Source organism: Canis lupus, chromosome 33 (assembly GCF_048164855.1).
Source record: "Canis lupus baileyi chromosome 33, mCanLup2.hap1, whole genome shotgun sequence".
NCBI classification, from domain to species: Eukaryota; Metazoa; Chordata; class Mammalia; order Carnivora; family Canidae; genus Canis; species Canis lupus.
Genome location: NC_132870.1, coordinates 20,801,887 through 20,814,274, shown reverse-complemented (window position 1 = coordinate 20,814,274; position 12,388 = coordinate 20,801,887). Strand labels below are relative to the sequence as shown.

General features: G+C 43.9%; 1 protein-coding gene and 1 long non-coding RNA gene across 8 annotated transcripts in view; one reads left to right on the top strand and one right to left on the bottom strand.

Moving 5' to 3' along the window:
* TSPAN5 (tetraspanin 5) overlaps positions 1–12,388 on the top strand; it is a 171,086-nt gene that overhangs the window by 123,457 nt on the left and 35,241 nt on the right. Inside the window, exon 1 of one of the 4 annotated variants that reach the window (XM_072810548.1) lies at positions 2,520–2,537. The exons of the other annotated variants lie outside the window; for them this stretch is intronic. Coding sequence (XP_072666649.1) covers positions 2,535–2,537 — 3 coding nt within the window. The 5' untranslated portion in view covers positions 2,520–2,534. Of the gene's footprint in view, positions 1–2,519; positions 2,538–12,388 lie in introns of those variants that run through there. 4 annotated transcript variants of the gene reach the window in all.
* Positions 1–12,388, bottom strand: part of LOC140623839 (uncharacterized) — a 68,882-nt gene that overhangs the window by 29,163 nt on the left and 27,331 nt on the right. The window contains exons 3-5 of one of the 4 annotated variants that reach the window (XR_012023372.1): positions 3,629–3,733; positions 2,465–2,564; positions 2,092–2,358 (exon numbers count right to left, since the gene is read on the bottom strand). This is a non-coding gene — a long non-coding RNA (uncharacterized lncRNA). Of the gene's footprint in view, positions 1–791; positions 1,717–1,861; positions 1,953–2,091; positions 2,359–2,464; positions 2,565–3,628; positions 3,734–12,388 lie in introns of those variants that run through there. The other 3 variants (XR_012023370.1, XR_012023374.1, XR_012023373.1) reach the window with 3 other exon arrangements.

Here is a 12,388-nt window from a genome sequence, read left to right as displayed (position 1 = left end):
GTGGTCTTAGTCTTTAAAGATACAATTCCTGTTTCCATATTGGATTTTTACATTCACCGGAATGAATCATTTTAGAAGCATGTTGATCTCTAGGACATTGTTTCATGTCTTCATTTTAATATGCACCTTTGTTCAGAGAACAAAAAGTTGTGGGCATCTTTAAGCCAGAGGAAATAGGTACAGCTTATTCATAAATCACTCACGCTGTTGTTCATCTTAAGACACTTCCAGACAATTCTAATAGAAGAGGAAAATTCCAGAGAGCACATACATGGATCATTTCCAAAGCAGTGCCTGTTGAGAACCCAGCCTTCCATCCTGAAGCTGTGAATGGTTTGGCTGCAGCTTGTCTTATATGTAAATTAATTTCCAAGAGTCTGGGTAATAAACTGTTATATAAAAGAGTGATTTGTCAAAACCCATTTCCCTTGTTAAAAATACCTAACTAGAGAGAACAGGTTGATATTTAGTGGTTTATATGGGTTCTGTGTGAAGCCAATACTTTTCTCCTTAGTATGCAGCGCTGATGTTCTTGGTTGAAAAGAATCCATTCCATTTCTTTTTATAGTGTCATGAAAAGTTGGAAAGAGGAAAAACTGAGCTGAACATACAGAATAAATAACTAAATGGTGCCTTCAGTCCTGCCCTTTTGTTTTCAGACATTCTCCCTCCCCATCCTTTGTGAGTCATTGAGCCAGTAAGACTGATCAAAGATGCCTCAGTGTATAGAACATTTTATGTGGAGGTTTATTTGTCATCCACAACAAAGGACTAATTGCCTCTAGGCCTTCTTTCACATGATAATCAATGGATTTGGATCTCCTGGGTGTGCTCCATGTATCCTGCATTCATCTTCCAAGATGTTTTAGGTTTTGATTGAATATAAAGCATCAAAAAGATGACGTCAACCCAATAAAAAATATTAAGGGGATTTTAAGCATGAGTATGGAAATGTAAAATGTTCTTGCTCGATTTGATCAGAATTTTAACTTCTGTGATAGCTATTCAGAAGGCCACATAGCATTTCTAGGAGGAAGCATGTTTCTCAAATTTTAGCATTTCAAAAGGCCCGCTGGGAGAAAATTGAGTTTTCATTTTAATATGAACTTGAGGTTTTCAGAGATGATTTCTTGGGTGCCTATGTTACTAATGTTATCAATAAGGTTTTATTTTAAAGAAACATTCTGAATTCTGACAAGGAGTAGTGTGGTCTGCATAGTTTCCTATAGTGACTTTGCCTAAATGAGGTGTGTGTGTGTTTGCAGGCGCATACCATGGGGATGGATAGGTTGGGCACTATCATTCTGCTCATTCTGTGTAATGTCAAAAGAACTGCATTTCCCTTCTTCTGGTGTTCTTTAACAAGTATTTCTAACTAAGGTTGAGTGTTTACTAAAATTAACCTGAAATATGCAGTAATTTCTTAGGAGTGTTTTTAGTATTTATAGTCAAATGGGAATACTTAAAGAGTTATACATGGACTAAAGACCTCTGTTTAGTAACAGTGACTTTTTCCCCAGAAAATGTAGAAGTGTCATTGTGTTTCTTAGAAAAGAAAGTAGATTGGGATCCCTGGGTGGCGCAGCGGTTTCGCGCCTGCCTTTGGCCCAGGGCGCGATCCTGGAGACCCGGGATCGAATCCCACGTCGGGCTCCCGGTGCATGGAGCCTGCTTCTCCCTCTGCCTGTGTCTCTGCCTCTCTCTCTCTCTGTGTGACTATCATTAAAAAAAAAAAAAAAAAAAAGTAGATTATATTGGCAAGACAGGAGAAACAACAAGATTTTAAAACCTCCAGCTATGCAGACACAGAGAGTATTTTGCATTAGGTTAAAAAGGGGGGAAAAAGTACCATTGCCTCTGCCTTCTTGGAGCTGACTTCCAGTACGGCAGACCAGTGAGACATGGTGCTGGACAACAGTCTTTTGGGTGAGAGGGAAACTCTAACCTCTCTTCTGTAAAACAAGAGCACCGAATGCCAAGAACTGTGAGGGATCTGAGATGTTGCCCTACCTGCCAGCTAACAAGTTACTTTGCCACAGTGTCATGGATGCTGACGGAAACACCAGACTCCTAAGTCAGAGATCTAGGACTTTATTAATCACAGCACTACTAGTAGCCAGAGTATCAGTATTTTACATACTCCTTTCCTGAGCCCCAGTTTCCATAGGGTGATGCAGAGGAGGCCAGTTGACCACGGTTTACATAATGAGCTGTGTTACAGGAGAGGATCCCTGAGTTTAGGGAACCCGACACTTTTATACTTGGCAGTAAACCTCCCTAAAACTTTGCAGGATCTCTAAGGAAACACTATCTCTGTCTTCCAGGGCCGTGTGTTATACAAATTTCTTTGAAGATAGTCTGGAATTACAAGTGAGTCATTTGTTACAGTCAGTTCCTCCCCCATCCATAAGAAGAGGAAAAACTTGAGGAAATTTTCTCCTAACACAATATTCTGGTAACATACCAAATAAGCACAGATTCCATGGATGATTGGGGTGTGCTGATCCTTGAGGGCTGCATAGGCACCAAATGACATGGTGAGAAGCTACAGCGTGTAACTTATCCTATGGTTTTAACAGATGGATAAAATGTGATATTTTCATTACATTAAGTATCTACATGGCATCTCCTTTTCAAAATGCCTTCCTTTCTGTTGGATCACCACAGTCCTATGTAGCTAGGGCAGGTGGTAGTAGTATTCTCCATTTACACTTGAGGAGACTGTTGGTCAGTTACATGACCAGATTTACACAGCTAGTTAACATCCCGGTTGGCACGAAATCTGGAGTTTCCTGACACCCAGTCTATTGGTCTTTGAAGCACATTGCCTGTTCCCTTGAGTCTTCTACATAAGGCGAAGGACATTACTGGCCATCATAGAAGTGACCCCAGACCAGTCCCAGGTTCCTCTGTGGTTGATGCCAAACCTCCTAACTAATCATGGGGGCTTCCCCAGCCACACCAGGCACAAGGGATAGTCTGGTGATAGTGCTGGTGGTGTCCAGAGTCAGGAAACCAGTTTGAAATAAGGACAGTTACTTTCTGTAATCCTTTCTTGTTGTTTTAAGTTGTATTTTCCATTTAATTAAACATGAGCAGTTTCCACTGTTTTAGCCTTTCTCTGGCAAAAGTCTTATGTATAAGTACAGGTGATGGATTCTCCCTCTGCGGGCTTTGTGTGATGCCTCTTTCTTAATTCCTGCTATCCCTCTGTCTCCTTCTTTGCCATCTCCCTTTTAAAAAAAGTTATTTATTTATTTATTTGTTTATTTGTTTATTTGTTTATTTGTTTATTTGTTTATTTATTTATTTATTTATTTATTTATTTATTTATTTATTTATTTATGATAGGCACACAATGAGAGAGAGAGAGGGAGAGACACAGGCAGAGGGAGAAGCAGGCTCCATGCACCGAGAGCCCGACGTGGGATTCGATCCCGGGTCTCCAGGATCGCGCCCTGGGCCAAAGGCAGGCGCCAAACCGCTGCGCCACCCAGGGATCCCGCCATCTCCCTTTTGAATTCCTTCTGTGTACCTTCCCATAAATCTTAGGGTTCTCTAGGAGGATGCCTTGGCTCTCTCCTGTACAAACTCTTTATATGGCCTCAGCGATAACCACACCACTTACCGAGCTTGTTCTATGAGCCAGGCACTTTGTGAAGCACCTTGGGTACATCATCTCATTCAGTCTTCCCAGAGACCCTATGAGACGGATACGGCTATTCTCTGTATTCTGTAGGGAGGAAGAAATAGAGAACCGAGAGGTTAATTGTTTGTTCAAGTCTAACCTGAGTTCTCCTTAGAGTGACCTTGCTGACCGGCTGCTTGGTCCTCCTGTGTATGTGCCAGGACATTTTCAGATGAGTGCTTGAAAGTGAACCCTAAAATTGATCTTGCTTCCTTCCTAGTGTTCCTAACTTCAAACTCGATGCTATAGCCTTCTAGCTTAAGTTAGAACCCTGGACATTTTCTTAAATTCTTTTCTCCATCTCCTGCAAGTAATTCCCTTTTTCATTTGACAGATTTTTAAGATCCACAGTGAAGCACACATTGCTTGTTAAGCACACATTGCTCTCAGCCTTGTTAAGTTTGGGAGCTGCAGAATGAACTAAAAAGACAAACCCCCCTGCTTCCATGGAGGTTGTTTTCCTAGAAATGAATATCCCCCTTTTCTAGATCTGGACATTGAGGACTAGGGAGGGTAAGTGACTTGCCCAGGGTTACACGTTTAGGTTTCAAACCCAGGCATTGTGATTCAAAAAACCATAGTCTTAACATTAACATCCTCAGCTTCCTGTCACAATGTCCCGTAGAGTCTTCCCCTTAATCTCTTCTGTATTCATCCCCTTGCCACTGCCTTTGCCTTTGGGGCTGGTGTCCTTGTCACCAGGATTACTGCAATAGTCTTTCAATTTGTGTCACGGTCTGCAGTTTTACCTCCCTTGAGTCTGTTCTCTGTGCTATACAAGAATGATTTTTTCTAAAATGCAATCTGATCCTGTCACTATTTCTGCTAAGACCCTTGGTTGGCTTCACAAAGCTTGGTGGTGCCTCAGTTTCCCCAAGACAGCCTGTGGGGACTGGGCCCCTGCTTAGCAACCTCCATCCCAAAGGTTCTCAAACTTTACTATGTGTCACGGTTACCTGGAGGGCTTGTTAAAAGAGGGCTTGCTGGGCCGCACCCCCAGAGTCCCTGATGCAGTAGGTCTGGGGCCACCTGCTAATTGCATTTCTAGCAAGTTTTTGGGTGCTGCTGGATCGAGACCCACACGAGGAGGAGCCGTGCCTGCCAGGGCCTGGCCTGACCATCCCTGCTTCAGCCCTGGAAGCTCTTGCCAACGCTGAAGAACATGGTCTTTCAGGCTCCAATGCTTTTGCACAGGCAGCTCCTGCCGGAGGTGGTCTTCCTGTCTCCTTTCTTCTAGAACACAGTTCAAGTGTCCCTTCCTAGGAAGCTTCCTCTGACCCCTTGGTGATCCCCTAGCCCCGCCTGTGTTTCCATGGCAACATATGCCTGGGAAGGCTCCATTGCCTGGTTCCCTGTGCCTGGGGTGGTTTCACTTGTTTGTTTCCCACCCACTGCCCCTCAGCAGTTAGCTCCTTAAGAAAAGAGATCCTCGGTTATGTTTTCCACCTTTCTATGCCTCGCACCTAGCACAGCACCCGGGGTATGTTGAAGGTAAAATTCATAAATGAATTATATAATTCGACTTGTGCTTTAAAAAAAGAATGATCCTATTTTAAGTTTCATTTGCATTAACCTTTAAATCTTGCCCAAGATGTTGTTTAAAACCTGAAGATGTTTCACCACCACACAGTACACATCTGAGAGTATTAAACTTTCAAAGCTGCCTTTAGCTCGAGCTGCGCAGCTTGGCTGTTTAATACAAACAGCAGGAGCTTATTCCCACCAAGGCCGATGTTTGTCTGTAGATAACTTCACTTCTCATGCCTATGATTGGAAATACTTGAGTTATCCCTCAGTCCTCCTCAGCCTTGAGAACATCTCTCTGGTCTGTTCTTAGCCTTGGTTTTATCTAATCAGGGGGTTACAGATGGAAGAGCCCAGGCAATGTAAGCCTTGCTTTTACTGAGACAAAGATTAGTGAGCTGTAAATTTTCAGCCTCCCTGTTTCAGAATTGTGTAGCTTAATCCCTCACGTTCCTTTCTAAGTGCCTGCATTGCCTGCATAATTTCCAAGAAGAATATAGGTTTTATTGCCTGCATAGCCCTCCCTTCCCAGCTCACATTACTAGTTCTTGCCAAGATGCTAAGTTCCAGACTTTAACAAAGGAATTTCCGAACAAGATTGTCCCTGGATTGTAGACATGTCTTCGAGGGGCTGCTCTGGCCTTCTCTTGGTGCCGTACAAGTTCAAAGGCAGAGAGCCCTTTCTGGGGAAAACAGAGAGAACATATGAACCACAGGAGAGGCTCCTCTCCTGCTCCCTCTTACCCTTCTTTCAGGCTCTGCCCTGGTATTGCTTTGAGAACCGTTTCTTGTGCTCTAACCATAGCCTTCTGCTCCCAGAACTCAACAAGCAAGCAGAGAACAGCTCTTTCTTTCATGGGGATGGGTAGCTGAATTATGTGTTCCTTCTCACACCAGGTGACAGCAACTTTCCCCAGTAGTTCAGAACCACTAGAGCTTCTACTCAGTTATTTGGAAAGGAACAATCCCTCCGCCTCATCTTTACTAGTCTCCAGAGCACCATCATGCTCATGCCTGTTCTGCACACGTTAGCATGAAGGATATTAATCTGGTCTCTTTTTTATTGTCTTAGGACTCTTTTGGTTACAAGTAACAGAAAGCCCCCAAGGTAGCTTGGGCTGAGATGGGAGTGGGGAGATGTATAACAAGGACCCAGGGCCCTGCTTGGAACCTGGGGTCAGGAAGTGCAGCCAGGGCTCCTGATGATAAGGAGCAGAGAGTGGTCAGGAGCGGAAGTTACCCCGGTCTCTCCCCTCTTCTCTACATGTGATACTTTTTCACCATACCCCGTCTGTTCTAGAATCAGGGAGATTTGGGCTGACAAAAATCACTGTGTTTGGTACCTGATTCCTGGGGAAGAGGGACTCTGTCTTAACCTAGTATTTGATGGATTGACTTTTCCTGAGCCACATGTCCCACCTCGGTCTACTCATCAGTCTAGAGAGGGTAGACTGGGAATGAACCCACTCTACCCTCATGGATGAACATGGATGCAGGGGCCCATCCTGTGGGTACATTGGGAGGGGGTACACCGAGAAGCTAGCCCCCACCTCAATACTGGTTATAATTTACATTCCACATTCTTGCAAAATAATTCTATTTTTAAATATGGGCACAATGAAACCAAAACCCTTCTACAAAGGATGTAATACAAAAAGAGTGATAAAGTTAGGGAGAGGGAAGATGCAACAAGAAGCCCTGATGGGAAGAAACCTATTTAAGCGTGGGATTTCAAAATTAGTAGGCTTTTAAATTCTGGGTCCGATTGTACCCCAAATTCCTGAGTCAGACTGCTAAGATAAAAAAAGATTTGAAATTAAGCATGATGTCAGTATTCTGACTAGAGTTTCTTAGTTTCTTTTAAATGCACAGGCATGCTTGGATATGTTGTTCCCAGAAGGAGCCTCCAGCCGGTATCAGGGGAGGGAGAGGATTAATTGGAGGGCGGTGCTGCTGCCCCCTTCACCAGCACCTGTGATCTGGTTAACACAGCCCACATCACTTCTGCTGCCGGAGCGCAGGTTATGTCACCCCATTACCGTCCCCTGTGTGGGTGAATGGCAAAGAAGGGTCCACGTGGCGGGCGGTGCAGAAGTTCAAAAGAGAGGGGCTTCTGATCACTGTGAATGATGAGGCTTTCTCATACTTGGAGGAGGCCGGGCTTCATCTGGATCTGCAGTATGTCTGGGCAGAGGAGGCAGGCTGAGAAATGTGTGAGGAACGGGGAGGCGCTAATACGCACCAGGTACCACAGCAGGTGCTGCCATTGGCTCTTGGGACGCCACCCAGTCTCACATGATCACGTTGACCCCGTAGTCATTTTGTGCACTTCCTTAGGTGTCCTTGTTATCTCCATTAGAAAAATGAGAAGCATGGGGCTCTAGGAAGTCAGGAAACCCTCAAGTGGTTCTTTATCTCCCAGAGGAGATCCCAGTCATCACAGGGGCTCCAGAGCTTCACCCCACCTGGCTCCTATTACTTCTGCCACAGGGCCCAGCCAAGCTGCTGCTTTGCTAACAGTCTCTCCACACCCTACTCCCCCCCCCCCCATATCTACCAGCCAACTCCTTCATCTTTATGTATTTTCTTATGTGCAGCTTTCTTATTGGACACCTGCCTTGGCTGCTCTATTTTAATACTCTAACACCTCGTTCCACCTTGAGCCCCATTTTAGTCCCTTTATGCTGCCCTCCTTTCCCACAGGGCTTCTTCTCTTTTAAAATTCTATAGACTCTTCTCACTTACGTTTCTTTTTATCACCTTAACCTCCCTGTGTAGTTAGAATGTCAGCCCCGTAAGAGCAGGCACTTTTGTCTGTTCTGTTTCCTGATTTATCCAGAACCCCTAGAGCACCTGCCTAGCTCGTAGTAGATGCTCAAAAAATATATGTTGAAGGAACGAAGAGCCTTTCCTGAGATGGCAGGACCATGGGGCACGAAGCGGGGCTCAGCAGGCTGTGCGTGTGTGTGTGTTCGGGTTACATGGAGGCCATTCGGGCCCAGCAACGTGAGAGAGAGTGACCCCGGCTCAGATGGGGAATGTCCTGTTTACAGGTTTGAGCTTTATCTGTCATGCCATCTCATCCTGAGCATTCTGGACAGTTTGGATGCACCAGATGGGACACGGGGACCTGGTGGCAAAATTGGGATTGACTTTCTGTGTATTGACTTTGCTAGCAGCCTGTCCTTACTTCTTTGACGTGGCAAGAATTATGCCCAAAGGCTTTTTCTTCCTAAACTCAGCCCCTGCTGTATAAAGACAACGTGTTTTGTTCGTAGGTACTTAGCACACTTGTGGGGACTGCTCCGCCCACCCGTCCCTGCCAGAACTGGGTGTTGGTCACACTGCAGTGTCAGAAAACATGTACTAAAAAGTACCTGTGTTGTAGTTTAAGGAAAATGCATTTTTTTTCCTGAAGGCACTCTTTTCCTCTCTTCTGTGCCAAATGTTTTCAATGAATCTCTCCTGTTTATTCAGGCAGAGCTTAAAATTTTTTTTATAACTCCATCAGAATGTTGAAGGAAGAACAATTCCTTCCATTGTTATTTAGGATAATATTTTTGAGGCTCTCATTTCATTTGGATGAGAAGATTGACCTGATCTTTATTTTCCTCTGTCATGTTTACCTTGCTGTGTCGTTATTTTGAGTCTGTTCACGGGTTGCTGGGCAGATGCCATTGACGTAATTGTTTTTTAAAGCAAAGAGGATTGAAAATGTCCATTTAAGAGTTGACTGTGACCTTTAATGTACACCTGTACATAAATAACTGCTTCCTTTTATGAACAAAAGTGTGGGGGGGTAGGCATGTGTGTATAGAAGTTAAATAACTTATTTTTTTAAGTATACAAGCTGAAATATGCTCTCAAGAGAATTCAGATAGCAGCCAAAATGCCATAAAAGAAAGCTGTCCTTCAGAAATGCCACTAGATCTTAAGCTAGTTATGAAATTGGCACCTGAGATTTATTTCTGTTAGAGAGGACATAAGATGGATCTTCAAGAGCCATGGTCTCCACATAGAAGGTGCCAGAAACAGGAGTTATCCTAACGCCCTCTCTCTCTCTCTCCCCTTCACCTTTGCCCTTTCCCCCCACCATATCAAGCCATCACTGAAAAATGTCAGTTTTACTTCTAAATAGTCTCAATTCCATCTTTTTCCTCACATTTCCATACAGGACATGATGAGGTATTGTCTGCGTGACTAAATCTGATAAAGGCCTGTGTCCTTGCCCCATCCCAGACCACTACGCACAGATGGTGCTTAGCGGCTTCCTGTCTCTCTTAGTGTAATGACTGAACTTCTTAATTGCCTCTTGGGGTCCTGCATGGGCTGGTCCATGCTCATGTCTCTAATGACAGACTTGCACTTTTCCCCTATTCTTCACACACCAGTCATACCAGTCACCGTTTAGACCTTTATCCATGCTGTGTTCCTCTCACCACAGAGCCTTTGTACATTCTCTTTCTGCTGCCTGAAGCACTCTTTCTCTCTGTCTTTGCCAGTTTAACAATTTCTCATCTTTCAGACCCTGGTTCCTACATCTCTTACATATGAAAACCCTCGTGGACTGCAACGTGGGTCAGATCTTCCTCTTTTGTCTGTATTGGCCTTAGTTTCTTTTCCTCTATAGCACCACCAAGGGCAATTTTGTCTTTTATGTTTTATTTGATTGAAATCTCTCTCTCACTAGACTGTATACTCACTGGGGGCAAGGACGGTATCTGCATTTATCACAAGAGAAAAGTACCTAGCATAAAGTAAGAGCTCAAGAATATCTGAAGATTGTAGATGGATGGATGAGTGGCTTCTCAAGTTATCTCATACCAGTTAGAACAGGTTACTCTTCTACTTCCAGGGTGTTGGAGGCTCAGCTAGCTGGAACTGAAGCAACAGCTGGCGGAAGATCTTCTGTTCATGGTCCCCAAAAGGGGGCAGATGTGTCCCTCCTGACAGAGACGCCCCGTTGCCCTAATCAACCCTAGGGCCATTTTCCTGAGTGTCAGCTCCGCTGGCTTTCTATTCACCCCATGCCCAGCTTCCGTCAGCATGCCACTCTGTTTCCACCTAGTGCCATTCTCAGTTCTAGTCAGGAATACACACCTTTGCCTTGGATGTCAAGAAATTAAAGGGGCGATTTTGAGTCTTTGGACAAGCCTTCCAGGAAAGTACTAAAACACTTTGAGCTTGGGCTGAGGAGTCCAATCTCCTGAGCAACACAATTTAAGGTTTCTGAGGGCTGTTTCCTTATCTATATATTCTGTCTAATTCAGAATATCCCAAGTTTATAATTTCAATATATAATCAATAAAATAACTAGTGATGAGGATTTTCCATTCTTTTCATTTAAAATCCAGTGTATGTTTACATGTACTAGCACGGCTCAGTGTGCACTAGCCACATTTGGAATGCTCAGTAGCTAGTGGCTGCTGTATCAGACAACGCTGTCTTAGTGAGTTCCTAGAAAACGCAGTACCTAGTTCATACTTAGCATTTAACAAATATTGGCAAAATTACCATTACTCGTTTTAAAACCTTAAAAATTGGGTGGTCAAAAATTTGTACTGCATATTTGCATATATTGCCACGTGGGGAGAGGGCTCTGATTTGTTGGGGTTTTTTTTTTTTTTCCCCCTCTTTCAAAGGAATGAAGAGTTGACCTTGAGTGTTCTTCCCATTTCCTGGAAGTTGGCCTCAAGGTTTCAGAATGAGGTCAGTTTGGTGGTTTACAGTCAACTTTTCTTCTGGAGGTGGGAAGGGGGAAACACAGCATGCCTCAAGTGCTGCGTGCCTGTCTCTGTTTTTTGGCTCTTTTCTGTTTAATTATTTGAAGCTGGAACAACTTGATTTTAAAACAAAACATATGGGCTGCGAGTAATTGGGAGGACGTTTGCTAGTGATGTAGCAATGAAGGTATGCGCACTTGAGGCCCTGGCCCCGCGCGGCTTGCTTACTTAGGTACCGAGTGCTTTCCTTGACTTCACAGTCAGTGTTTTTTCTTCAAATTCTTAAACCTTGTTTGGAAAGTCACAGTTAAAGCAGGAAGTATTAGAGCAAGATGGTAGAGGAAATTGTCCGTGAGTCGTCTTTAAATTCTGATTTTTTTTCTTCCTTTCCTCTCTGTGGAAAATCAGAGGTTTCCAGTCTGTTTATATGATTTGCAAAGAAGAGTTTTCAGAGTGCACAGAAGAGAGGAGAGCTTCCTACAAAGAGGAGAAAGTTGTTTTCTCTGTTCTTCTATGCCACTCCATTGCCCACACGCATACGGGAATTTCTGATCTACACCCAATCCTTATGCGAAGGCAAGGTTCTCAGTGTTTTTAGCTCTTCAGAGTCCACTTTGCTTGCTGCGGGAGGAATATATGATGTCCTCATATCACACATCATTCTAACCTACATGCTTCCACTTTCTGCCTCATGGGGGGAAATGGGAATTTCTAAGGACCGGTAAGAATGTGTACGTTGATGTTCCTAATCTTCTCTTGGTTCAGATCCTGCTGCTTCACTCAGTAGCTATGTGCTTCTAAGCAAATGAAACTCTGTGAGCCTCATTCTTCCCTTTCTTAAAATTGGGTTCGTAACAGTGCCTATTCCAAAATACAACTGTTGAGAAGCCTCAAAGAGACACTGCATATACAAAGCTCTAAGCATGGTACCTGGCCAGTAATGAGAAGGGATAAATGTTAGCAATTAGGCAGGAGCCCTCAGCAGGAATGTGTTCACCCAAGAGGAACAGCTGTCTGTGATGTTCTCTGCCACAACATCCTACCCATTGCTTGTGGTGACGGTCATTAAGTACAGCGTTGGCGAAAATGGTTGAACATTTGTGCATGAAGAGTTTTAGTTGTTAGAAGGTGAGGCATTTCACTGAGATAAGCTTCACATCAGTAGTTGTGAAGCCGAGCACTCTGATTTCGAGGTCTGTTGGGATGCTGTGTATGCACTTGTCACTTGTTACCCTTCTGTGCCTAGGACCTGAACATAGGAAATTCACATGCTGAATTGCTCTGTTTTTGTACTATAGAGTCCCGAGTATCTTGGAGTCATTTTGGGGACTGGTGCATATGTCATTTTCCATCAAAACCATAGAGTGACACAGCACTCTGACCAGGGCCATAGAGAGGCAGACCGTAGTTTTCTGTAGGGATGTTCAAAACAACAGCTCTTTCTAAACCCTTT